General features: G+C 40.2%; 1 protein-coding gene across 4 annotated transcripts in view; it reads left to right on the forward strand.

Annotated features, from left to right (window-relative positions):
* Positions 1–27,385, forward strand: part of CCDC146 (coiled-coil domain containing 146) — a 154,211-nt gene that overhangs the window by 109,419 nt on the left and 17,407 nt on the right. For all 4 annotated transcript variants that reach the window (XM_033192958.1, XM_033192961.1, XM_033192959.1 and 1 more), the window contains 7 exons: positions 5,074–5,131; positions 7,199–7,375; positions 9,869–9,942; positions 10,849–11,076; positions 12,628–12,814; positions 23,898–23,993; positions 24,689–24,859. In XM_033192958.1, coding sequence (XP_033048849.1) covers positions 5,074–5,131; positions 7,199–7,375; positions 9,869–9,942; positions 10,849–11,076; positions 12,628–12,814; positions 23,898–23,993; positions 24,689–24,859 — 991 coding nt within the window. The remainder of the gene's footprint in view (positions 1–5,073; positions 5,132–7,198; positions 7,376–9,868; positions 9,943–10,848; positions 11,077–12,627; positions 12,815–23,897; positions 23,994–24,688; positions 24,860–27,385) is intronic.

Raw genomic sequence — 27,385 nt, forward strand, 5'->3', positions numbered from 1 at the left:
TTTTCCTCTAACTTCTCTCAGGAATTTTCATTATCGTTGACTTTCTGTAATTTACATATGATATGCCTAGATGTTCTTTGAGCTTCCTGGATCTGTAGTTTATTTGCCTGCATTAATTTGAAGGAATTTCTTGTGTTCCTTTCTTTCTTCTCCTGGTATTCTTGTTATGAGTATGTATGCCTTTTGTAGTTGTCTCAGAGTTCTTGAATATTCTGGTTTTTCCTAGTCTTTTTTTTTTTTTTTTTTGCTTTTTAGTTTGGGTAGTGTCTAGTAAGATATCTTCAAGCTAAGAGATTCTTTCCTCAGCCAAGTTCATTCTGTTAGTAAGCCTGTTACAGGCATTCTTCATTTCTGATACAGTGCTTCTGATCTCTAGTAGTTCTTTTCTTTCTTTTATTCTTTTGTTGTTGTTGTTGTTTGTTTTTGCGACAGAGTCTCACTCCATCGCCCAGGCTGGAGTTCAGTGGCACAATCTTGGCTCACTGCAACCTCTGCCTCCCGGGTTCAAGAGATTCTCCTGCATCAGCCTCCTGAGTAGCTGGGATTAGAGGCAGCTGCCAACATGCCCAGATAATTTTTGTATTTTTTGTAGATGGGATTATTTCACCATATTGGCCAGGCTGGTCTTGAACTCCTGACCTCAAGTTATCTGCCCGCCTCGGCCTCCCAAAGTGCTGGGATTACAGGCATGAACCACCACTCCTGGCTGAGTATTTCTTTGTTATTTCTTAGAATTTCCATCTCTCTACTTACACTGCCCATTTTGTGATTAAGTTTATCTGTTAGCGTTCTTAGCATATGAGTCATAGTTGTTTTAAATTCCTGGTAATTCACACATCCTTGCCATATCTGGTTCTGATGCTTGCTCTGTCTCTTCAGACTGTGTTTTTTGCCTTTTAGTGTGCCTTGCAGTTTTTTTCTTGATAGCCAGACATGATGTACTGGATAAAAGGAACTGCTTTAAAGAGGACTGCAGGAACATGGTGGTGAGGTGTGGAGGGAGGGGACATTCTATGGTGCTATGATTAGGTCTCAGTCTTCTAGTGAGTCTGTGACTCTGAACTGTGAACTTCATCAATACTTCCCACCACCCTCCAAACCCCCTTAGGAAAGACAGGATGGCTAGTGTGGGCTGGAATCAGGTATTTCCCTTTCTCCACGTGGAAGGCTACAGCCAGCTGGAATTGGGTATTTCACTTCCCTAGGTCAGTTAGACTCTGGTCAAACTCCAGCAGGTTAATTATAGTTGCTCAGGGCAGGCCTGTTAAAAAGAGCAGAATACTCTGGCATGTCAAAGTACTTCTGTTTCCCTCCCCTGCTGGAACACAAGGAAATTTTTCTGATACTCACTGAGAAAACCTGGTTAAGCTCTTGGAGGTAAAACTCATAAAACTGTGTCCCACTGGGGATTTTTACTCTCAGACATGTCCACGCCAAACCTCCAACAATTCATCAATTACAATTTAGATTTTTCTACCCAGCACTCGTTCCTGCCCAAGTTTCTGCTTGTGGGTGTCTACTCCAATAAGTTGTGATTCTCTGTATTCACTTTCTGTGTCTCTAATTTTGGGGAGAGTAGTTTGCCCTGTGTGTGACCTCAATTCTCTTATGGATATGAGAAGAGTTGTTGATTTTTCAGTTTGTTCAGTTTTTTACCTGTTAAGATAGAGTGGAGCCTTTAAGCTCCTTACATACAGGAATGGAAACCAAAATGTTTTGCTTTTCCTTTACTAGTCTCTCATTTTCTGGATTTCTAAATTTTGAAATCCCAGAAATCAGTCCTTAGTTCTCTTCCTGTTTCTATCTACAATTTATCCCGAAGTGATCCATCCCATCCAGTCCTATGATCTTAAACATCTCATGGGCTGTGATTCCAGGTAAGATGGAGTAAGCCCACTTCATCCTGTCTCTCCCACTAAACACAACTATAAAATCGAGTGGAATGCATGAGCATCCATTTGAGGACTCTGAAAAGTAAATCATGACAGGCAGGTTGGGGAAGAAGGTCAGGATTAAAAGTAGCATTGAGCTGTGGTTAATTTATTATTTTTTCCCCTCTGGTATCCCCTAACTTGAATGCTAACCTACATGAAATCCAGAGACGAACACTGACCTGGAGAGAGAGAGCTCCAGGAAAAGCCCTTTAATTCTGGCTCAAGGAACAAGCAAGGAACTCATGATGCTCAGAGAGAGTCCAGACCCCTGTTTTGCTTTTAATTCCTCTCCACTCTCTCATACCTCAGCTTTCAAGCAACACTGAGGCAGCAGTGGCAGAGTCATATGTGATGGGAGCCCACAGGAGCCAAAATACTGGGGAAAGGGAACCTTTGGAACTGTGATTCTCAAGAGAATTAAAAAGTCCTTTTGCTCACTTGCTCTCGTGCTCTTTCTCTCACACAGATGTCAGTAAATTTGAAGATAAATAAAAATTGTCCCATCTGAACAGAGAAAAAAAAATTGAATAAAAATGAACAGATCCATGGCCAGGTGCGGTGGCTCACGCCTGTAATCCCAGCACTTTGGGAGGCCGAGGCAGGCAGATCACCTGAGGTCAGGAGTTCAAAACGAGGCTAGCTAACATGGAGAAACCCCGTCTTTACTAAAAATACAAATATTAGCCGGGCATGGTGGCATGCGCCTATAGTCCCAGCTACCCGGAAGGCTGAGGCAGGAGAATTGCTGGAACCCACCAGGGTGGAGGTTGCAGCGAGCCAAGATCACGCCACCACACTGCACTCCAGCCTGGGCGACAGAGCGAGACTCCATCTCAAACAAACAAAAATAACAACAACAGATCTATAGGCATCCATGAGACAACAGCAAAACATCTAATTCATGTCACTGGAGTTGCAGAAAGAGAAGGTATATGATTATGAAAAGAATTTGAAGTAGTAATGGCTGAAAAATCCCCAAGTTTGGTGAAAGAAAAGCCCATAGATTCAAAAAGCTCAATGAGCCCCAAACAGGGTAAACTCAAATAAATATGTTCCAAATGCATCACAGTAAAACTTGAAACTTAAAAATGAAGACAAAATCTTGAAAGAAGCAAGAAACAGGTTTCAAGAATGATGCTCATATTTATAATTCTGAAGATTAAGTGAATTGAAACGCCCTTACCAAAAGAAGGAATAGAAAAACAGTAGGTTTCAGGTGGGAAGATAATGAGTTTTAATTTGAGGGGCCTTTGATATACACAACTGGAATTGCCCAGTAAGAAACTGAACATAAAAATTTGGAGCTCCAGGGAAATTCTGAACTGGAAATAAGGATGTTTAACTCATCACTGTAACTGGCACTGTGGAAACGGTATACAGAATAAGAAAAGGAGAAGTTAGGCTTCAACTAGGCTATGCAGTAAGAACAAATCTTAAAATCTCAACAGAAGAATTGAATGAAATTTTGTTTCTGGCTCATAGCGCAGTCCAGTGCAAGTCATGCAGCCACCTCTATCCTGAGCTTTGCCAGCTGGAGCATGTGCCTTCCAAGTTCAACATGGCTGGGGAAGATGTTTGTTACTTCCACTCACCTTCCTTGGGCAAATTAGTCCAATGGCCCCAATTCAAATGCAAGGGAGATTATGAAATATAGTCACCCTGTGTGTCCAGGAAGGGAAAATGGTGCAGCAAACACATGGCAATGGGTCAGGATAGAAGTGACAGGATAGAAGTGTAGACAAGGTGTGCCCACCTGGACTGCTTATGAGTTCATGTCACAGTTTTAATAGCTTGTAGTGGAAACAAAAGTAAAAATAGTTGTCCTCAAATACCCATATCTAATAACCACTTAGACTTGGCTCCTGGTCTAAATCTGCCCTTTACCTGAAATATTCATTCGGTGTTTTGTGTATCCATGTCCCTATCACATCTGGATCTCTGAAATTTCCTCTGGCTCTAGCATTTGTTATATCTCAGGAATGCAATTGTCACTCAAAACTGAAACTGAGTCCACACCTTTGAACAACTGTGGACTCTTCCCTTCTGTGATTTCTGTGAGGGTTTTCTGCAATCTGGATGTAGAAGAATGTGGTGCAACTGGTCATTCTGAGTGACGATCTATTTGCATATGCATGCCCGTATCTCATTCAGCACATACATTATTTTAAATAATGAAGAGGGGAACAAAACTAATTTCAGTTGTTCCATTTATTCATATTAATTTTTACTGGATGGCAACTATATGCAAGCACTTGTTAAGACGATGATGCAGTGGTAAATTGGGAGCTAGGTTTTCTAGTGGGGAAATGTGTAACACAATGTCAGGTCATGATGAATACTATATAGAAAAGTAAAGCAAAACGGGGAAAGAGTTTGAGGACTGTTGGTACTGTTTTAGATGGCCAGGCACCTCTCTGAGAAGGTGATATCGGTACAGGTCTGCATGAAGCAAGAAGTGAGCTATGCAAAGATCCGTGGCGAGAGCATACCCTCTGGAGGGATCAGATAGGGCAAAGGCCCTGGGGTAGAAACAAGCTTGGCAAGAAAGCCAGTGTGACTGGTGCCAGAGAGTGGCAGGCTGTGAGACTAGAGAGGCAGATGAGGCAGGGCCATGTAGGTGTGGGAAAGGAGTTCAAATTTTGGTCCAGGTGTGATGGGAATTTACCAAACAGAGAAGCGAGGCGATCTATTTACATGTTAAAAAATCACTGTGGTGTGGGTGGAGAATTGACTTTAATGGGCTAAGGTGGAGGCAGGCAAAGTAGGAGATCAATTGGGAGGCTGTAGTAGGAATCCAGGCAGGCACTAGCCCATTTCAAGTAACATAAAGAAGAAAAAGCCCAGAGCCTGCCGGGAAGGACCCTGTGTCCCAGGGGTAGGCCCATGGTCCCCAACATTTATAATGTGCTGAGGTAACTCCTCTAAGTGAGTGTGTGTTCACAAAGTTGGGGGAGTCCTGGGGAGGAGGAAGCACCCCAATGCACCTGTGATTCACAGGAAAACCATCATAAAGAATGGACACCAGTTTGCCTGGCAGACAAGCATGGGGATGGCATTCTGGGATGAGAAGATAGAAAGGTGTTATTACAGAAAGAACTTATTTCTTTGTACTTTTTCAAACTTGATTTTTTTTTTTCAGCTTAAAGGAAGAAAAAATCATCATAGTAAAAGAATTTGAGAAGATACCAAAGCCAGGAGTAAGTCTTAGATGATAGAGAGTTTCTTAAATACAGCTGGATTCAATCATCCCTTTTTATAAATATTAATGTTTATCACAACAACCATAGCCTGAAACATTTTAAAGATTCTAAAGTCTTAACTGTGAATGATGCTGAAAAGACTAGCTACACAACTTCTGGAGTAAATATAAGTAATGCCTATTATAGACCTTAGCAACTTGGCATCTAATTTAGGCTGTATTTAGTTGGACAATGTCTGCTTTGTTTCCAGAAGAAAAAAGGATTCTGTGGTTGACACTAAAAATATTATTTTGCTGTAGCTATTATGGCCATAGCTCTCTGAACATCTCAAGTTATTACAATACATTTTTACAAAGAAAATGTATCACTTGTCTATTCCTGCCTAACAAACCATCCCAGAACTTAGTGGCTTAAAACAACAACCATTTCATATTTTTCACAGTTCTGAATTCTTCTGGTCTTAGCTGGCCAAATTGGGGCTGGGTAAACTAGGATAGCTCCATTCATATACCAGCCATTTGGCAGGCTACTTGGTCTAAGGTCACATGTCACTAGTTGGTCACATGATGTTGGAAGGGTTTCCAGCCTCAAGAAGGAGCAAACTCCAATATGTAAGACCTTTTTGGGCCTCTGCTAAAATCATTTTTCATGATATCCCATTGGCCAATGCAAGTATTATAACATGACCAAGTCTAGAATCAAGTTGGCCCTACCTCTTAATGGGAAGAATGATCAAGACAATGCAAAGGGACATGCATACCCTGGAGATAGGAGGAATTTGTGGCCACTTTTTACAATCTATTATAGAAAGTAAATAGAATGATCACCATACTTTGCACTCCTTCCACCTTCTGATAATCCAAAAGTGTGTTGGTGGTGGTTTAATTCCAAGGCCAGCTCACAAAAAACCTGTTTAGCATAGAGTAAAATACTATTAATTCTAAATAAGTATGCCAAACCATCATTTACAACACAGATTTTATGGGAAAAACATTTTGAAATTTCATTCAGATCCTAGGATCACCAATGATGCTCTCACCCAGCAGCAGTGGGAGGAGGGAGCTATACAGAAAGCCCAGGGCAGGCTAAATAGACCCAGCACTGAGTCATTAGTAACAGTAACTGCAGACCTTCTGAGTGTGAGAAGGCTTCTCTCCCATAAGTCAAACACTCCACAGGTAATCAGACATGAGACAAAGATCTTCGATGATTCTAGGGTAGATGGTATTTGGGGAGAATGTGCATGAGCTAGAGAAGTAATATCAATAAGAAAGTGGGCGGCCGGGCGCGGTGGCTCAAGCCTGTAATCCCAGCATTTTGGGAGGCCGAGACAGGCGGATCACGAGGTCAGCAGATCGAGACTATCCTGGCTAACACGGTGAAACCCCGTCTCTACTAAAAGAGACAAAAAAACTAGCCGGGCGAGATGGCGGGCGCCTGTAGTCCCAGCTACTTGGGAGGCTGAGGCAGGAGAATGGTGTGAATCTGGGAGGCGGAGCTTGCAGTGAGCTGAGATCCGGCCACTGCACTCCAGCCTGGGTGACAGAGCAAGACTCCGTCTCAAAAAAAAAAATAAGAAAGTGGGGGATTAAGGAGTGCAAAGTGTTGGGTATCCAAATATGAACACCTTTATCTTTAGTTCCCACGTGACTCAGGTTAACCATAAGTCAGATATTCAAAGATTATTTGCATCTGATTTTGTCAGATCACAAAGCTACTAGAAAACAGACTGTACATTTTTTTTCACCCTTCTTGGTATGAAATAAAAACACGTAAAATGAAGCGTTTTTAAAGTAGGAGGATAGAAAAGAGCACTAATAAAAGAATTCAAATCTAACGTGTTTAATTATACATGCAGTATCATTATCATGCCTTTGTTAAAGATGTTGGCAATCATAAGTTGCATTTAGCTTTGTGAGAAATCATTTAACTTTGTGAGAAATCATTCATGAACCTCAAAACAAATATAATCAAAATGGTGAGTGAAATTAGTTTTAATTCAGTTTTTAGGTAGATAAATGTTTGTTCAGACTATATAACCTAATCATCTCATGACTTTTAAAGGAAATGGAGAAGAAGATGAAAATATTGAGAGAAAGCACTGAAGAATTACGGAAAGAAATAATGCAGAAGAAATTAGAGATTAAAAATTTACGAGAAGATTTGGCATCTAAACAAAAGCAGTTACTAAAGGAGCAGAAGGAACTAGAAGAATTGTTAGAACATCAGGTCGTCTTAAAGGTGTGCTACTTGCCGTTGATACTTAAACATTGTGCCTTGCATGGATATAAAAGTGTGTGGATATCCAGAGCAACCAGCAGGCTGGATAAAGAGGGGTACTGTCTCACAAACTGAAATGTCTGTATTGCGATTGATCCTATCAAACTAAATCTAGGCTCTGGGAATTCACAAAAGACCTTAGGGTGTTTGGGAGTATCACTCTAATTTGGAGCGTCACCCTGTGAAAAGGTCTCTCCTGACCTCACCAAACATTTTTGGACATTAGAAACGAGTGTCACAAACAATTGTTTCCTTGAAGAACAACCATGGCCAGGTGCAGGGGCTCACACCTATAATCCTAGCACTTTGTGAGGCCAAGGCGGGTGGATCACCTGAGGTGAGGAGTTTGAGACCAGCCTGGCGAACATGGTAAAACCTCATCTCTACTAAAAATACAAAAATTAGCCAGGTGTGTGATGGTGGATGCCTGTAATCCCAGCTATTCGGGAGGAGGCTGAGGCAGGAGAATTGCTTGAACCCGGGAGGTGGAGATTGCAGTGAGCTAAGATCGCACCACTGCACTCCAGCCTAGTTGATAGAGTGAGACTCTGTCTCAAAAACAACAACAACAGCAAAAACACACACATACACACACACACACACACACACAGAAAAAAACAATCAAATGTCCTAACCTCTCACATATATTTGTATTACCTTATCCTTGTCTGTTTGATTGCATTCCACTTCCTCTCACTATAAAAGGGATGAGAGGCCTGTATTTATGTTTTAGGAGATAATGAATTAAAATTCATTTTACTTTGAAAGATGTATAAATAACTCTCAAAACAGTTTAACCTAGAGCTGTTTTAAAAGCAGCATCTGAAACTCATTGGCCTAGGGGATAATGGGAATACACTTTGACCTATTTTTCTATAACAGTCTTAGAGCAGTCAGCCAAGATGTGCCCAGCTGCTGTCCAGAGCACAGGACCCTAGCAGAGATGGATTTAACAGGAACCCAGTGAAGCTTAAGTTCAGGCCCCTCACTTGCATGAACCTCTTCCGAGATGCTGTACCTAAGTTAGCATTTGTAATTTTTACTCTTTTTCTTAACGAGGGCCCTCCTGATGGTACAAGTTTCAGCCCCACAAAATGTGATCTGCCCCAGGACTGAGCAAGATCCCACAGAGAAATGTCTCGCCCACCACACTGCAGTGACGGATTCAACCTCCCTGCATGTGTGTTACCCCTGGCTCCAAAGTTCAATGACATCCTTGGGCAGGAAGACGCTTGTCTATAACCCTTGCCGTGTATATAAGACTCTTGAGACTTCAACTGAACCTCCCGTGAATCCACAGAGCATAGTGGGAGGTGTGGTGTTAGACAAACTTAGCTTCTGAGCTTGGCCTTGCCACTTACTAGCTCTGTGACTTCGGGAAACTTATTTAAGTTCTTGTAGCATGAGTCTAAGGTAGGGCTCCCCAGAAACAGAGCCTAAGACAACTGCTAATGGAAGGAGAGCTCTAAGGAGAATCCTATAGGAGATGGAGGGAAGCAGGATAGAGCTGGGGAAGAAGATGGGCCAGAATACAGCTGCTTCAGGAGAACTCTAGTCTCAGCCTGATCCCATGGAGAACTCACGAAGTCATAAGTTACATCATGGAGGCTGTTGCACCGAAAGGTGGGGGTGGGGGGTGTCTATTAGATCACTGCATCGGTTAGTCATTGGTTGCAGCTTGCTCCCCTCCTCCCTCCACCCCCTGGCTCCCATTCCTTCACAAGGCAGCTCTGCTCAGCCAGTGACAATCTGATGGAGAGGAAATTAAGCATGAACCATTAGCAGTCACCCCTGCAGCATCTGAGGGGTGGGTGGGCAGATGGGCCCTGGCTTAATGATGGTTCAGCTTATGATTTTTCTACTTTACAGTAGTGTGAAAGCAGTATGCATTTAGTAGAAACCATGCTTCAAGTAGCCATGCAACCATTCCATTTTTCACTTTCAGTATTGAATAAATTACATTTATTGTACAGTATTCAATAAGTTACGTGTATTTACTGTGTGGCACTCAACACTTTATTATATAATAAGCTTTGTGTTAGGTGGATTATAGAGTAATAAAAGTGTCCTGAGAATGTAGGCTAGGCTAAGCTATGATTTCAGTAGGTTAGGTGTATTAAATACATTTTCGACTTAAGATAGTTTCAACTTACAATGGGTTTATTGGGATGTAACTGCATTGTATGTAGAGGACCATCTGTACCTCCATAAAGGGAATCTGGGCAGAAGACCAACAGTATTTGCTACACTCAGTTACCTCCTCTTCAAAATGATAACAAATACAGCTATCTTACAAGGTCATTGTGAGTATTAAATGGAATAATTAAAGCACACAGGGCAGATGGTAAGTATCTACATATTGTAGTTCCTTTCTGCCTCATATTTAATTTTCTTGTCTTAATTGCTTCTAGTCGAAAAACCACATAATTTAACATGATTTCATTTCTTTGCTAGGATGAAGTGGCCCACCATCAAACCATTCCAGTACAAATTGGAAAAGAGATAGAAAAAATAACACGCAAAAAAGTGTATGATTCAATATTTTTACTTTGAATCCCTCCCAGTCCAAGTTATGTGTGCACACTGAAACGAGAGTACTAACCACTGACATGTTAAATTACTATGATAATTTTAGAACTGTCTGCTTTTGGCCGTGTCTAGGTTGTTTATATCAAGTTCTTTAAAAAAAAGGAATGCACCAAATTACTATCATTCATAATATTTATGGCTTAATTATGGGTCAAGATTCTGTTGCCAATTTATAAATCATATTTTTATGGAGAAATTCAATTGACTTTAACAGGGCTGTACATGGGATAGATTATGTGAACTGGTTAGAATTTCATGGTCTAGAAGTATATCAGCCAGGCAGCAGCCCAAAGACCAAATAATAGTAACTCCCAACTTTGCCACCCATTCATGTGTGTAACACCCCTCAGATGTTCAGAGTAGATTTGGAGGCAGAGGTCATTGAGGAAATTCTCAGTGTTTAGAGGAACCAAAAAAGATAAAAGATTTTAAGTGAAGATACAAAAATTTTGGAAAAACAATATGATTACTCTGGTGACTAATCCTAAGAGGAAAGGGAAAAATTAGGCAGGCACTAGTAACTGTTCTAAAAACTAAGCTCACCAACATCAAAGTTGAGAAACTCAGATCAATTCCAGGAGGCTGGTCAGGATGGGGGCTGAATCACAGGAGATGGTAGCAAATTGGGATCTGCAGAGAAAGTAGGGAGGCTGGGCAAATTCCTGCCTTCCGTGGCACTCAGTGGAGATATCCTCCAAGTCCCACCCATCTGTGGTGTTTACTCACTGCTGAGATCATTGAATTTATGATCTCTTCTGCTGTCTGGTTAGAAAGCAAGAATAGGTAAGGCCAGCATGGCCTCAAAATAAGGCAAATGTGTGTGTATGTGTGTGTATCCCCTACAGAGAAATGGAAAAGAAAAAAATTCTCTTGGAACAAGAAGTCAAAAACCTAAATGACTCCCTAAAGAAAGTTGAAAACAAGATTAGTGCTATAGTGGAAGAGAAGGAAAATGTAATAAAGGAAGTTGAAGGCAAACGAGCCTTACTTGAAATCAAAGAACGAGAACATAACCAATTGGTCAAGCTATTGGAATTAGCCAGAGAGAATGAAGCAACTTCATTAACTGAAAGGTTAGTTATATTTATGTACGTTATGTTCTGTCATCTAAATTTTTCTTCAATTTATACTTGAGAATTTAAAACATAATCTTACTTTGGTGTTGAGTCATTAATATTTTTAAATAATTGTAAGTCAACTTTTACCATTAATATATTATCAGATAAAGCACTTTGAAGTATTTTTTGATACTTATACATTTTCTCAATTTTCTGTTACCAAATTTTCAGAACAAAAATGTGCCTTTGGAAAATTATATGACTGGAGTATGTTATGTTTAGTTCAGGGATTTTGCCAACAAATGAATGACATTTCTTAGGCCATCTTGACTTTTTTCTAATAGAAGTAATTTCATGGTGTAAGTCCCTAGGAGAGTTTTATGTCCTGCTTTTTTTTTTTTTTTTTTTTTTTTTTGAGATGGAGTCTTGCCCAGGCTGGAATGCAGTGGTGCGATCTCAGCTCACTGAAAGCTCCACCTCCTGGGTTCAAGTGATTCTCCTGCCTCGGCCTCTCAAGTAGTTGGGACTACAGGTGCGTACCACCATGCCTGGCTAATTTTTTTTTTTTTTTTTTTTTAGTAGAGACAGGGTTTCACCATGTTGGCCAGGTGGTCTCGATCTCTTGACCTCATGATTTCCCACTTTGGCCCCCCAAAGTGCTGGGATTACAGACGTGAGCCACCTCGCCCAGCCTATATCCTGCTTTTAAGTAGAATTTCAAGGAAACTGGAGGCTTCTCTCTGCTAGTCTGTTATTTTTTGGGGGGTGAGGGTTGTAAGACTGCAGTTCTAAATGATACCAACTCACAAACCTAGTTGCCTTTGGCATTATTTACAATTTATGATTCCAATAGGAGAATAGTTGTGTATGTATATACTGAGCATGCTGTCTTTTATTAAACTTTTATTTTAAATTCAAGGTTACACATACAGGTTTGTTATAGGTAAACTTGTGTCATGGGGGGTTGTTGTACAGATTATTTTGTCATCCAGGTATTAAGCCTAGTACCTATTAGCTATTTTTCCTGATTCTCTCCCTCCCTCCTCCCACCCTCCACCCTTCGAAAGGCTCCAGTGTGTGTTGTTCCTCTTTATGTATCCATGTATCCTCATCATTTTGCTCCCACTTATAAGTGAGAACATGTAATATTTGGTTTTCTGTCCCTGCACTGGTTTGCTAAGGATAATGACCTCCAACTCCATCTACATTCCTGCAAAGGATATGATCTCATTCTTTTTTATGGCTGCATAATACTCTGTGACATATGTACCACATTTTCTTTAACTGGTCTACCACTGATGGACATTTAGGTTGGTTCTATGTCTTTGCTATTGTGAATAGCACTGTGATGAGCAAACGTGTGCGTGTGTCTTTATGATAGAACAGTTTATATTCCTTTGAGTATATACCCAGTAATAGGATTGCTGGGTCGAATGGTAGTTCTGTTTTTAGGTCTTTGCCAGAAGAGATTGGGAGCCAATATTCAACATGCTGTCTTGATGAGTTTTGAAACACATTTAGGACAGCTGCTAACAAATCACTTTCATCTTTCTTTACCTGGAACAGAGGGATATTGGATCTGAATTTACGCAACAGTCTCATTGACAAGCAGAACTACCATGATGAACTTTCTCGTAAGCAAAGAGAGAAAGAACGGGATTTTCGCAATTTAAGAAAGATGGAACTGCTCTTGAAAGTGTCCTGGGATGCACTTACGCAAACTCAAGCAATGCATCAAAGGCTTCTATTAGAGGTGAGGGCTGTAAACTATCATCTGATTTTTAAGCTCGGTGCTAACTTTTGAAGTAAAAATATTTTAGGAAGCTGTTTTTGCTGCCAATAGAGAAGAAGAAAATACAAGTAACAGAGAAAAGGTAATTTTCAAATGCATCAAGCCTGTTATGAAATCTATAGTCCTATAATGTTTTGTAATCTCATTTTGCTAACCCAGGATTAGGGAAATGTCTTGTTTGGATCAGTTGTCCATCAGCCTGACCTGCGGAAGTGACTGGGTCATCCAGTTCTAGAAGAGCTAGAGGGTTCACTGCAGAGTGGGGCCAAGTGGATCATTATTTTCGCCAGTTGAAAGAGTCAGATCCAGCATGGTGTCATGGCAGACTATAACAGTGAAGGACTAGGTCAAATTATGTGGATATAGATGATCAGCAGCCTGCACTTCCAACTAGCCAAGGGCAATCCAGAACCCAGTGCCAGGCTCCTGGCTATTTCTGTGCAGGGTCGGAGGTATTCCAGTCAGAACATGCTCAAGACAACTGTTACCTGCCTCTGTGTTCCCAAGTGAGGGGTCCTGTTGCCCCTGGTTCTCTCCTGTCTCAGAGGGCACTCCCTGTGGTAAATGACCAAGCACCACTGAAAGGGCAGAGGATGCTTGAGAGGGCTGCAGCCTTGTGCTAGAGCCTTCCTTGAGTGAAAAAGGGGTCAGCCTCTGAGATGAAGCAGCTAGGTATATAGAAACCTTTCTGATTCTCTTCAGGACTGTCATGCTCCAGAAACTTATGGACGGTCACGACCTCAGAAATGTGAACAGTAGTTTCCAGCTGTGGTAGACACCTCTGATCCTAACCTATGCCTAGTTCTCCTCTCCTCCTGGGCACATAGAAAGTTTATACTTCCTCGCACCCTTTGTGGTTGAGCAGGGTCATATAACTCATTCTGGCCAGAGGACTGTAGACAAAAGTGACACGTATCACTTCCAGCCTATTACATCTAGTTGCCAATGTGAGACCCTCTGGCGGTTTTTCCCTCTCCTGTGGTAATCGTGGAAGTGCATGACGCCGTGGAGGTGCTGTAAAATGGGAGCAGCCGGGAATGCTGAGCCAACAGTGGTCTCAGAGTCCTCTTGATTGCGCACAGGCTTTGTAGGAAACAGTTTTGGTAGTTCGAAGCCATGATATTTGGGGGTTATTTCTGTAGCATAACTTAGCCTGTCCTAACTGAAAGACCAACCTTAAGGAACATGTGTGAAAAAATTGGTTAGGGTTATAAGTGTTACAAACAGCTAGGACTTGGACTTGGTCTTGCTGTCAGATGGCACTTAAAATCTTCAAGAAGTTTTCTGGCCGGGGGCGGTGGCTGCTGCCTGTAATCTCAGCACTTTGGGAGGCTGAGGTGGGCGGATCACTGAGGTCAGGAGTTCAAGACCAGCCTGGCCAACATGGTGAAACCCTGTCTCTACTAAAAATACAAAAATTGGCTGGGTGTGGTGGTGCACGCCCATGATCCTAGCTACTTGGGAGGCCGAGGCGGGAAAATCGCTTGAACCCGGGAGGCGGAGGTTGCAGTGAGCTGAGATTGCACCACTGCACTGCAGCCTGGATGACAGAGCCAGACTCCATCTCAAACAAAAAAAGGAAGTTTTCTGTATCAGTGAGGCAACATGTACTTTTATAGTCTTTTGCAAAACAAATAAAACATGTATGTTCTACTATATATGTGTTTTTAGAAATATTATTTTATATAACTGTTATACATAGTATATTTATGATATAAATACTTCTTATTTAATCATTTTATTGCAGTTCCAACAGGTAGATTTATTTGTATCACTCTGAAATCTCTTTAACTGTAGTAGCACCTTTTGCCTTAAAAGATTATTTTGTCTGATCTTAGTATAATAATATCAGCTACACTATCTTTTGGCCTGTTAGAGTCTGCATGGTATTATTTACTTTCATTTTGTTTTTCCTTTTTGGAGACAGTCTTGCTTTGCTGCCCAGGCTGGAGTGCAGGCACCATCTCAGCTCACTGCAACCTCCACCTCCCGGGTTTAAGCAATTCTCATACCTCAGCCTCCCAGGAAGCTGGGATTACAGGTGTGTGCCACCATACCCGGCTAATTTTTGTATTTTTAGTAGAGACGGGCTTTCACTATGTTGGCCAGGCGGGTCTCAAACTCCTGACCTCAAGTGATCTATCTGCCTTTGCCTCCCCAAAGTGCTGGGATTACAAGTGCGAGCCACCGCGCCCAGCCCTGTTTACTGTCACTCTTTCTGTGTCCTTATTTTGGTGTGTCTCATATACACAGCACATACTTTTCAAAATCTAGTCTGATAAATTCTGCCTTTTAATTCTTGTATTTAGTCTAAAAATTAATATTTAATGTAATTGTGGATATATTTGACCTTATTCTGTGATATTACTTTTGCTTTCTCTGTGTCCCATCTGCTTTATGTTCCATTTTCTCTCCCATATTTCCTTCCTTGGGATTAATCAACATTTCATATTGTTCTGCTATCTTTGTTTTAGATATGCATCTGTTAGTTTTACATTATGTTTCTATTCTTCGGGTGGTTACCCTGAAGATTACAACAGTCATCTTTGACTTACTAGAGTCCAATATAAATTATTTGTATTTTTACTCCTTCCAAGACAGCACTAATACCTTTGATGATTTTAACTCTGGCTTACCTTTGCAATTCTCATGCCCTCAAACATATTTTTATTCCAACTTCCCAAGTTATTCTTGTTGGAAGCATTGGTTTACTACAAGCTACTCCATCTTAGCCCAAAGCATAGCATGTTAGGATGTTAAATTGGAACTCTGGGCAAACACAGACCCTGTGGCCACCCCACCTCAGTCATAGTAAGATTTATAGTAGACAGCAGGTATAATGTCCATTCAAAGTACTAATGGAAACTTCGATGTGATGAGTAGGAGACTCTTAAAACCAGCAAGTGTTGCTTGTACTAATAAAACAATTCTTGTTTATTGATCAAATAACTGTTCAGTAAGATTTCTTTAAACAATGGGATAAAATGTATAATTGCCTTTAATAACAATTTTGGTAGTTATGGTAGTAAGTAAAGTTAATCCATTCAATATGTTTCTAACGTTGAGCCATCAAAGCATTCTTCTTCATATTGAAGAGTAAGGTAACCTAAATAGAAGAAATAATTTGTCTCATAAATTAATAGTTCTTAGCTCAAAAAGGGTTATATATTGGTAAAAATCACAAGATTGGTTCTAAAAGACTATACACACAAAACAGACTTAGGTTCACTTCTACCAGAAAATCTAGATTAAGTACTATAGAAGGGACGTATAAACATAATACACAATGTAATCCTACTAGTTCCACTTCTAGTTAAAATAGAAAATGTTGTGACGGACCGTGGTCTTTGCTGACAGCCAGAAAAAAAATCGATAAACTAAAAATCATATATTTTTAAGAGACATATTAAATAGGAAGTAAATTCCACAAAGTCATCATCACTTCCTGGTGAGCAGAAACAGGTGGCCTTTTGCCTCCCTGAGACATTTGCCAAGTCTAGGCCTGGGCATGTGGAAGATTTGCCTGCTATCGGCAGAGAGACTTTGCTGGGATTAGGCAAAACCATCAGAGCTTTTAATGACTATGTGCATTGGCATGACAAACTGTAATTCCTTAAGCAAAAGCATCATACTCTCATGTAATCTCACACATTACAGTGTACCTCTGCATTTAAACACGGCTCTGATTGACTTCCACTTGGCATTGAAAATAAATAAAACCATGATTCCTGGGATTTTGCTCTGACACTCACCATCATATTGTAGGGGTTAGAATATCGTGAGTCTGTAAAGTTATTCGCTTTCTAAACATAAGATCATGTCCAAAATGGTGACAATGACAAAGTCATCTTACCAAGTGATTACGACACTTTCTATATACTATAATTTTTCTTTAATTGTAGTTTTCTAGCAATTCCATCTCCCTTTGCTCTGATTTAAAAGTGGTTCTGCATTTTTCTCTCTTCATGACTCATTTCAGTGTTCAAGGCAATGATAACAACATGCTGTACTGAGGAGAGCTTCACCTTTGAGTCAGGCAGAGTCAAGTTCAGATTCTAGATCCATTGAATTCCTTCCTATGTTGTTTCCAAACCTTTGAACTGGGATTATTGCAAAAAATGAGTGATTACAAATGGGAAAATGTGTGGTACAGAGAAGATACTCAGTAAATATTGCCATCCTTCCTTTATACATATGAACTCTTTGAAAGGCTAAAGTCAATGATAGTCAGGATGAGACTGTGAATATGGCTATTTGATTCCTATAGAGAAGATGGCATCATCATCAGACCCTACTGATGAACCCTAGAAATGCCTCTCAGTACCCACTCTACATTACCTGAATGACTGCACCTGTACACCGGCTGTTTTCCTTAGGTCCAGCTCCTTTCATGTCCAATTTTTCTTCCATTTTGCTAACAAATTTATATTCTTAAGTGACACATTCATGTGTCACTCATCTGCTCAAGACATTCAGTGGATCCTTAATTCACATAATCACAGAATGAAGGAACCAAGAGGAATCTTAAAGATCATACTATAAAAGCAAATAGGTTTCATCTCAAATGCCAGCTCCCTCCATTTGGGGGTAGCTCCCTATAGTGATGATATTGCAAAGTACAGTGGCACCGTCTCAGTTCACTGCAACCTCTGTCTCCTGGGTTCAAGCAATTCTCCTGCCTCAGCCTCCCGAGTAGCTAGGATTACATGCACCCACCACCACGCCTGGCTAGTTTTTATATTTTTAGTAGAGATGGGGTGTCACCATGTTTGCCAGGCTAGTCTCTAACTCCTGACTTCAGGTGATCCACCCGCCTTGGCCTCCCAAAGTGCTGGGATTACAGGCGTGGGCCACTGTGCCCAGCCCAATATTGCAAAGGATTCTGAGGCCCAGTGCTGACGTGTTAGATAGGAGCTCTGTAGTTGATTGGTGATGTCTGCCCCAGGCATAGAAAGAAAGATTGTCCATGTATTTCCCATTCCTAATCAAGTCATCTTCCTAATCAAGTGCAGTTTCTTCAGCCAATTCTTTAAGTATATCTTCATACCCCAAGTAACATGCTTATGATGCTGCTACTTGAGTTTTCAGTTATAGACTTGATCTTTGTACTTATCACTATAAAAGATGAGGATTCAGCCCTCTTTAGACCCCTGTTCACCACACATACATTTCTTGTTCCTCTGTATACACAGTATTCTCATATAATTTTGATTAGATTAGTTCAGAATTTGGTATTCCCATTATTATGAATATATAAAGGCTATTCCTGCCTGAGCCATGTGATATTATATGATTACCCTTCCTTACAAAATTTTTTGTTCCCAGGAATTTATAAACATCCTGTTTTTACACTTTTATAGTTTTTGGTGTGCTTATTAGTTCAATACCAAATTCTTCTCCAATTATATAAATCTCCTCTCAGTATGTTAAAACACATTTGATGGCCTATTCATTTACTCTTCTTGAAGAAGTCTGTGCTAAGCCAAAGACTAACAGGAATACACCAGTAGTTGAATGAGCTGAGTTTATTACACATTGCAGCAAGGGAGAACACACACCATGGAGAATTGTAGGGAGTCTCAATAGAGGGTATTAGAAAGGACATACAGGATTTGTGTCATGTGACTTGAGGAATGGTTTAAAGAAATGGGACTTTGCCCTGAATTTGGATGTTCTCAGGAAATGAGAGTAATTCTGTGGTCAAGTATCTTCAATTTTACTTAGAAAAAGAAAAGATGAGATGGAGGCTAAAGCTATGATTGTTAAACAAAGCTGTACATGGAGAATGTATGGTATTTTGTGGCTTGGATCATGTTCATGTTTTTGTCTGTGTTCAAATACACTTATGGAGTGGCCTTGTTTTTGTCCTGATCCATCATGATTACAGAGTGGCTTTGTTGGAGTTTATGTTCTCGGCAATTGTTTATGTTCAACAGGAGAATATCAAGGCCTATGTATGAGTACCAGTTCTGTTCCTGGATATCAGGGGCTGCCTTTTTCTTTCTCAGCTTTCTGACTTGTTCCAAAGTAGTCCCACATCTCTATGTGCTTGCTGCACTGCTCTCATCATAGGAGCCTTACGCCGCCACCTTGGTGATGCCGTTCACCTCTCTTCGGACTCTATTTCATGGGTCTCATCTATTTTATTCTCTTAGCTGACCCCCTTTTGGAGGAGGGGACATGCCTTCCAGTAGCTTCATGAGAAAAATGCTAGTGAAAAAGTAATTGTTTAAGACTTTGTGTGTTGGAAAGTGTATGTCAGAAGACCTTGCATGCTAAAAAATATTTTACCCTCACACGAGCCACAGACAATTAATACTTTAATTGGATATGGAATTTTAGGTTGCAAATTATTTTCCCTCAGGAAGAAGGCGTTCATTAACTGTTTTCTTCATGTCATTCTAATTACTGATCCTTTATTTGAAACCATTTTTTTCCATGCTGGGAATTTGTAGGATCACTTATTTGCCTCCAGAATTTTTACATTTTACAATGATGTTCCCACTGTATCCATTATGTGGGGCACTCAGTGGGTTCTCTTTCAATGGAAATGTATGTCCTTCCAAAGTTCTGATACTTTGTCTATAATTATTTAATTTTGTCCATTTGATTTTCTCTGTTCTGTCTTGGATTCCTTTTACGCAGATGTTGGACCTTCTAAAACAGTCCTCTAATTTTCTTGTCTTTTTTCTTTTATTTTCCATTCTTTTTTGTCATTTGACTTGCTAAAAGAGAAATTTCCTCAGGTTTTCCTTTCAACCCTTCTATTCTTTCATTATGCTATCATATTTTATATTTCCCTGTGCTCTCTTTGTTCTCTGAATGTTTCTTTTTCATAGTGTCTTTAATCTCTTATCTCATTGAGGCTATTAATGATAGTTTCTTTTTTGTTATACTTGTCCTAAATAAGACTTTTCTTCATGTTTTTTTCTGTATTTTTCTTTTTTTGTTTGTTTTTGTCTCTTTGTTATTAGAAACTTTCCTCCAATATATGGTAATTCTTGGCTATCTGCTTATATTTAAGCATGGGATGCTATAAATCTATTTGGAAGCTGTCTGTGATGGTGAGGCTTGTCACTGTAATTTGATCTGACTGGATACAAAATATGTAAGGCATGGCCTTTGACCGAAGAGGAGTTTGCAGTGGAATGCACACAAGTTGTTCAGATTTTAACAAATATTATAAAAGCTATTTATATTATGACACTACTAGCTATGAAGTCCACAAAATAGCACCCATAGAATATAAAACTAAGAGAAATTAAAATGTATTAAAATCCTTTTCCTTTGTTGATTTTAAGGAAAATCTATTTTTGTTCTAGTACAGTTTCAGTGAGAGAGGAACTTCCTCTTTGACCCTGTGATTTATAATTAGCCCAGCCACTGCCCACAGCTGACAGTACTTGAAAACAGGAGTGGGCCAGGCCCGGCACTCCCAGCCCAAGTGAACATTTTTTCAGACTTGCATGCAATCCAAAACTAAAAGAGATAAAAGGTGAACATGAAGAGCTCTGGCTATTCTTCAGAGTGTATTTCCCCCCAGAGACAGCTGTTTGATTCTCCTATGGCATTTGACTTGTACATAGAGACTCTCCCAGAAACTCAAGGTACAAGCCTCACGAAAGGTTGGAATGCTTTAGAAAAATATCAAAGTGTTAAACTGAGGTTCACTGATATCAAATAATTGGGATATTTACAACAACAAATAATGTCTAATTTCTTAACTTTGATGAAAGTTACCGATGATTATTCATGCATTGAAAATGCCTGGAAGAACAGACACCAAAACTATTAATAGCAACTCCTGGGGGAGTAGTACTTGAAGTAGCAGAGGTAGGAAGTAGTTTTTGTTTGTTTGTTTGTTTGTTTTTACTTTACATATTTCTGTTGTTTGGTAACAATACATACATTTTTAAGTGTGAAATGCTACACTATAAAAACTAAAATAATGAACATAAGCTTACAAAACATGATATATGCAATTTGGGGCTCAAAAGAAATGGTAAATATGTCAAGTAACTCCAGACCATGTAATTAGAACTTTGACACTTGATAGTTATTTTCTTCCCACATTATTGGAGACTTCAGTCTAACTCTAGCCTATTTTCCAGATTACCTTAGGAAGGTTTCCTTTCAAAAGAAACACCTATTAGGTTAGGTTTGCAATCTGGCCTCAACAAGTAACAGAAACTCAACTGTAATGATTTTGCTAAATAGGGAGTTGTTTTACTCACTTAATAAAAAGAACACAGGTAGGCACAACAGGTTATTTCACATAATGAAAAGTCTAGAATCCTTTTAGCTCCCCTTTCAGTCAACCTCTGTGTGTACATTGTTTCTCCATAGTCAGAAAATGGCTATTCCACCTTTAAGAATAAACTCGCACAAGGAGGAGAAAGGGCAAAGAGCAAAAGACATGCCTGATTGCTGACTTGGCTGTTCCTTTTAACAGGAAAACAGCCACTTTCCCAGGACCCCTCCTCACAGACTTCCACTTACATTTCATTGGCTTGTCTTAGCTCATATGGGCATGCCCAGCTGCAAAGAAGTCTGAGTACTCCTGGATACATTGCAACTCTGAAAAAAATGTCATTCTGTTGCTGTCATGGTTAATACTAAATGTCAATTTGATTGGATTGAAGGATACAAAGTATTGATCCTGGGTGTGTCTGTGAGGGTGTTGCCAAAGGAGACTGACCTAGCCTCCCAGCCTACCTCTTTGTCCTGTGCTGGACCCTTCCTGCCCTTGAACATCAGACTCCAAGTTTCTTCAGTTTTGGGACTCAGACTGGCTTTCCTTCCTCCTCAGCTTGCAGATGGCCTATTGTGGGACCCTGTGATCCTGTGAGTTAATACTTAATAAATTCCATTCTCTATACACACACACACACACACACACACACACACATATACACACACAGAGAGACACAAAGTAGATAGATTGATAGATATAGATATATGTCAGGAGATATAAAGAACCCTGAATAACACAGTTGCTAAGATCAAGGTGGAGGGTAGCAGGACGCTCTGCTACCAATGGCTTATCATGTCACCTCTTCCACAAGCCAAGCCTACCTAATTCCTGCCTGAAACTAGAGGGCTCGGCTTTATGGAGAATTGAAAATGGTATCAGAGAAGCAGTTGTGAGTTCAAAAATGAATACAATTTATTGCAGTATTGTTTGTGTTTCAAAATATTGGAAATAACCAAAGTGTCTGAGACTTCAAGCCAGAAAAATCTGTCAAGAGCCTTTAGTTGATGTAGTAGCTAGTGAGTGTGCTCTCATCATATTTTCTGTCAAAACCTTATAAGGGTTCCTGGCCCCTGTTATCATTCACGTTTAGATCTGCCTACAGCTGGGAGCTGAGCATGAGGACAGCCAACTCCAGGCACACCTGTAGCAGAGAATCAGACAGGGACCCAGGATGTTTGCTGGAGTTCCTCTATCCAGGAGGACTTAACTCAACTTTCCTAAAGGAGAAATCAACTCTTCCTTGATGAATACTCACCTCTTCCAGGAAGGCTTTCCCGATTATTCAATTCTATACTGAGTTCTCCCTTTTCTGATCTGCTATAGCAATTTTATGTTTGTTAAACCCACAAAATTCTGTATATTGTTAGACATGTTTCACAAGACCATGTCTCATTTTCCTAAGTCCAGTGTGTGTATCTCAAGAGCTAGTGCTCCAGGGTAGGAGACCCAATGGAAAAGCAGGACATGGACAACTGAGGGTACAGAAGGTGCTACTGAAGATACCCTGGTTCATGGATGATGGGGCATCCAAAGACACACTTTAGTGACTATAACGTAGCAGCATGATCCTCAGAAAGATCCTGTTAAGTAACCTTCAAATCACTAGACAGTGTGATATTCCTTTCGTGGGTCAAATTTTGGCCAGTATTCAACCTTAGGGCCTACAAGTGTGTGCTGTCACAGTAGGAACTGAAACACATCAGATTGGAGTCACGTGCCTTCGGTGTAAATAGCCAACTCTAAACTTGCTCTAAGTCCAGTAGGCTGTAAGCACCCCAAGATGACCCTCCCTGTAGCCTTGAATGGTACCCTTTCCCCACTAGTTACCACGTGTCCTCCTCTCTACTCTTGTCTTCATCACAAAACATCTGACAAGCTCATTCCTAATAGGGCAACAGAGACTTAAAGAGTGAGATTTGGCTTCTCCCCAAAGTACGTCAACACAGGAGAAAAGTGCAAGCCATTTTAACAGAAAGGTAATGGTGAAATTTTAGGTATCAACCAAAAAGTTGAGGCTTTTCTTTCGTGTAAGAAATTTCCAGCTACTAATAAAATGACTACATATAAGTAGCAAACTATCCCCACTGTTATTAATAAATCACATATTTTTCTTTATCCTGTAAGATTTCATAAATGTACTCACATTTTATACTAACTATAATTTGAATAGTCATACTATATTCATGTCTCCAAAGTGCTGGGTCATGAGGTAGGCAGATCATGGGTTCCAAGTCTACCTCCCTGGGTTTGCACCTGCACCACTGTGGCAAGTTACTTAAATGTGTGTGTGCCTCATTCTCCTCATCTGGACAATTGGAGAAAATATTCCCCACCTTGTGAGGGGTATTGTAAGGATGAAGTAAGATCATATATATAGGCGTTTAAAACCTTGCTGGACACTTAGTTTATGTTCAATAAATGTTAGCTATTAGTAAGATTTATTTCTAAATAATAAAACATTTGCAGCTGGCAAATTATCGATTTTTGGCTGGTCTTTATATTTTAATTTGAAATGGCTTATAAAGAATATTTGGCATAAAGGGAAGTTCCTGTAAGATTGAGACTCATGATTTGCCCAGCATTTTCAAAAAGTGTGTGATGAAGTTGACTACATGGCAGTAAAGATTTTTTTTTTTAGACAGAGTCTCGCACTGTCGCCCAGGCTGGAGTACAGTGGCACGATCTCGGCTCACTGCAACCTCCACCTCCCGGGCTCAAGCAATTCTCTGCCTCAGGCTCCCAAAGATTTATTTCTTACATAAATGCATGTTTTTAAATTTTGATTTCCAGATTGAAGCTATCCCTAAAGATGATTCTACATTATCTGAGAGAAGGCGAGAGCTTCACAAGGAAGTTGAAGTAGCTAAGAGGAATTTGGCCCAACAGGTTAATATCAACATTCATTTAAGCTTCTATCTAAGAAGGGTTCATACAAAGTTGTGTTTTTAGCAGTGCTTCACAAAACCTTATCAATAAGAGAGTCATCAAGGAGAGTATGATCCTGCTTAATGTGGGTATATTTCTTCAACTCAAAGTCCACTCCAATCCTACATTAAATTTGAGAAAAAAGAGTATGTTTGAACCAGAAAAAAGTATTCAAAGGAATGAGATTTTTAAATTATGGGTTATTGATTACATTAAAAGTAAGTCACAGATGTTTTATTTCACCAATGTCTAATTTCAAATTTTCTTTTGTTTTTATGTCTCTTCTTTTTCTTAGTCACTTGAAAATACAGTCCAAATGAGAAAAGGTTCTATCATATTAACCCACTGATTTTCACATTATTTTACAAAATAAAGGGAAAAAATGAAGCTAAAACAGCATTACTTTATTTTTTATTTTTATTTTTTGTTGAGAGGGATCTTGCCATGTTGCCCAGGCTGGTCTTGAACTGCTGGCCTCAAGTCATCCTCCTGCCTCAACCTCCCAAAGGCTTGAATTACAGGCATGAGCCACCACACCTGGCCTGTTTGTTTTAATAAAATACATTTTGTATAGGAAATAGAAAGGTAGTCTGAGATACTAGCTTTATTGTATTCCTTCAATTAAGTTATAATATTATCTCTGCTTTTTTCAAAAGAAAATTATATCCGAAATGGAGTCTAAGTTAGTAGAACAACAACTTGCAGAAGAAAACAAGCTTTTAAAGGAGCAAGAAAACATGAAAGAGCTGGTATTCAACCTTGTCCGCATGACTCAAATCAAAATTGATGAAAAGGAACAAAAGTCCAAGGATTTTCTGAAAGCTCAGGTAACTGCATTTTTTTTTAACCATTTATTGATAACTACAAAAGTTCAGGATAGCCTCATTTGAATGCAGTGTGCATTAGAAAGTTGTACAATTGACCCTTGAACAACATGGATTTGAACTGCATGGGTCCATTTATACACAGATTTTTTTTCAACCAAATGCAGATCAAAAGTAGAGTACTCACAGAATACAAAACCTGCCTATATGGAAGTCCCACTTTTCTTATAGGTGAATTCCACAGGGTCAACTTTGGGACTTGAATATGCTTGGATTTTTGTATTCTCAAAGGGTCCTGGAACCAGTTCCCTATGTATACCAAGGGACCACTATAACTGTGCCTCTCCTTCAAGTACCAGTGACTATAAATCTTCCCTAAATGAGATTCCATCACGCGCTGAAAGATAGTCCCAGGATTCAATTAACAGTAGTCAACAATTTAGAGGGGAAAGGAGATCACTGACAATGAGCAGAGGATTTGAACAGATGGCAGTTTCAGTAAGAATAGAGTGGGTGCCTCCAGTGGACAGGCTGGCAGCTGTATAGGCTGCAGATATCATTTAGTTTTCACTCCCATCTCAGACTCCACTGTGATTTGTCCAGGAACAACTCAAGAGTGGTAGCATTAGATAGCTGTCCCTCCCAACTTCATCAAGATGGCATCATTTAATCGAATGCCAGATACTCTTAGTTGCTGCATCACGCCGTGATTTTCCTGGGCCTCCAAAAAAGTGCCAGTGCAACAGTCCCCCCTAAAATCAACAATAAAACAAATGGTAAAACAGTCCTCTTGTCACGCCAGCTAAAATTCTACCATTAATCATTTATTCCATATAAGGATTATGTCCAGATCATGCCCAGAAGCTCCCTGTTAAAAATGAACAGGATATTACATATTACTAAAATAGAAGAATTTATCAAGCCAGGTGTGGTGGCTTATGCCTGTAATCCCAGCACTTTGGGAGACCAAGGCAGGTGGATCACTTGAGGTCAGGAGTTTGAGACCAGCCTGACCAACATGGTGAAACCCCATCTCTACTAAAATACAAAAATTATCCAGGCATGGTGGCAGGTGCCTGTAATCCCAGCTACTTGGGAGACTGAGGCAGGAGAATCACTTGAACCTAGGAGGTGGAGGTTGCAGTGAGCCGAAATCGCACCACTGCACTCCAGCCCGGGCGACAGAGCATGACTCCCTCTCAAAAGAAAGAAAGAAAGAAAGAATTTATCACATGACCCAGATGTGGTCTGTTTCTAAGCACACCCTTTGTTCTCATTCTAAGTAAGTATTTACATGGAATGGCATTTCTTTTCACTCTGCAGCAAGAGCTCACTCACACTAAAGCATTAGTGAGCAATGAGGTATGAAGTACCTTTTTGCAAAGAAGACTTGAGGAGAGGATCTACATTGCACAGCCCACTGCAGGCACTTCACATCCCCCTTTCACTGTTTATTTTTCCACCAATATTTAAGAAACTAAAAGAAGTTCAGCATGGCTGGCACATGGGAAGATGGGGAGAAAGGATGTCAAATAGTGAGACCAGAGAGCAGGAGAAATCAGATGATGAAAGTCACTTAATCCACATTAAACAGTTGAGACTCCAGCATGAAGGCTGCAGCAACAGTGAAGTTCATGGGGTAGTTGGATTTCACCAGGTAAAGAAATGGTCAGGGAGGACAGGATGAAAGAAAGGCAGCTTGAGAGCACATGGTGGTTGAGGGGGTAAGATGCAGGAGTAGGACAAGGAGAGGAGAGAGGAGAGATGTGAGAAGGCCATCTTGGGCCAGGAGCAGTGGCTCATGCCTGTAATCCCAGCACATTGGGAAGCCAAGGTGGGTGGATCACCTGAGGTCAGGAGTTCGAGACCAGCCTGGCCAACATGGTGAAACCCCATCTCTACTAAAAATACAAAAAATTATCCCGGCATGGTGGCGGACCTATAATCCCAGCTACTCAGGAGGTGGAGGCATAAGAATCACTTGAACCTAGGAGGCGGAGGTTGCAGTGAGCCAAGATTGCACCACTGCACTCCAGCCTGGGTGACAGTGTGAGACTCCATCTCAAAAGCGAAAAATAAAAGGAAGGAAGGAAGGAAAAGGAGGAAGGAGAAAGCCATCTTCACCAAGTCAGGGTCTGAGATGGGACTGGTCCAGAATAACATTTTCAAGACAACTTGGTGTTGGCTGGGAAGATCCCACTCAAGTGAGTCTTCCTAGTTAGAAACTTCCTCCCTTTTCTCTTTAGAAATTATAGAAACATTGGAGGTATACTTATTTGTTAAAATAAACACTGATCTGTTTTATGAATTAGATAATTTTCAATTAATCTCAAAAACTGATGTACATGTTATCTACGTGTGATTAATCTATGTAAAGCAAACCTCATTATTAAATGAGTTAATTCATATTAAACCACAAAAGACAATTCTTCTTGAGATATGGAAATTGATAAGGGACAAATATTTATCCCTTGAGTATTTGTAGCCTTAGGAATTAGTGTGTGAAGCATTACCTGTACTCAGCTGCGA

Source organism: Trachypithecus francoisi, unplaced genomic scaffold (assembly GCF_009764315.1).
Source record: "Trachypithecus francoisi isolate TF-2019V2 unplaced genomic scaffold, Tfra_2.0 Lachesis_group4, whole genome shotgun sequence".
Lineage (NCBI taxonomy): Eukaryota > Metazoa > Chordata > Mammalia > Primates > Cercopithecidae > Trachypithecus > Trachypithecus francoisi.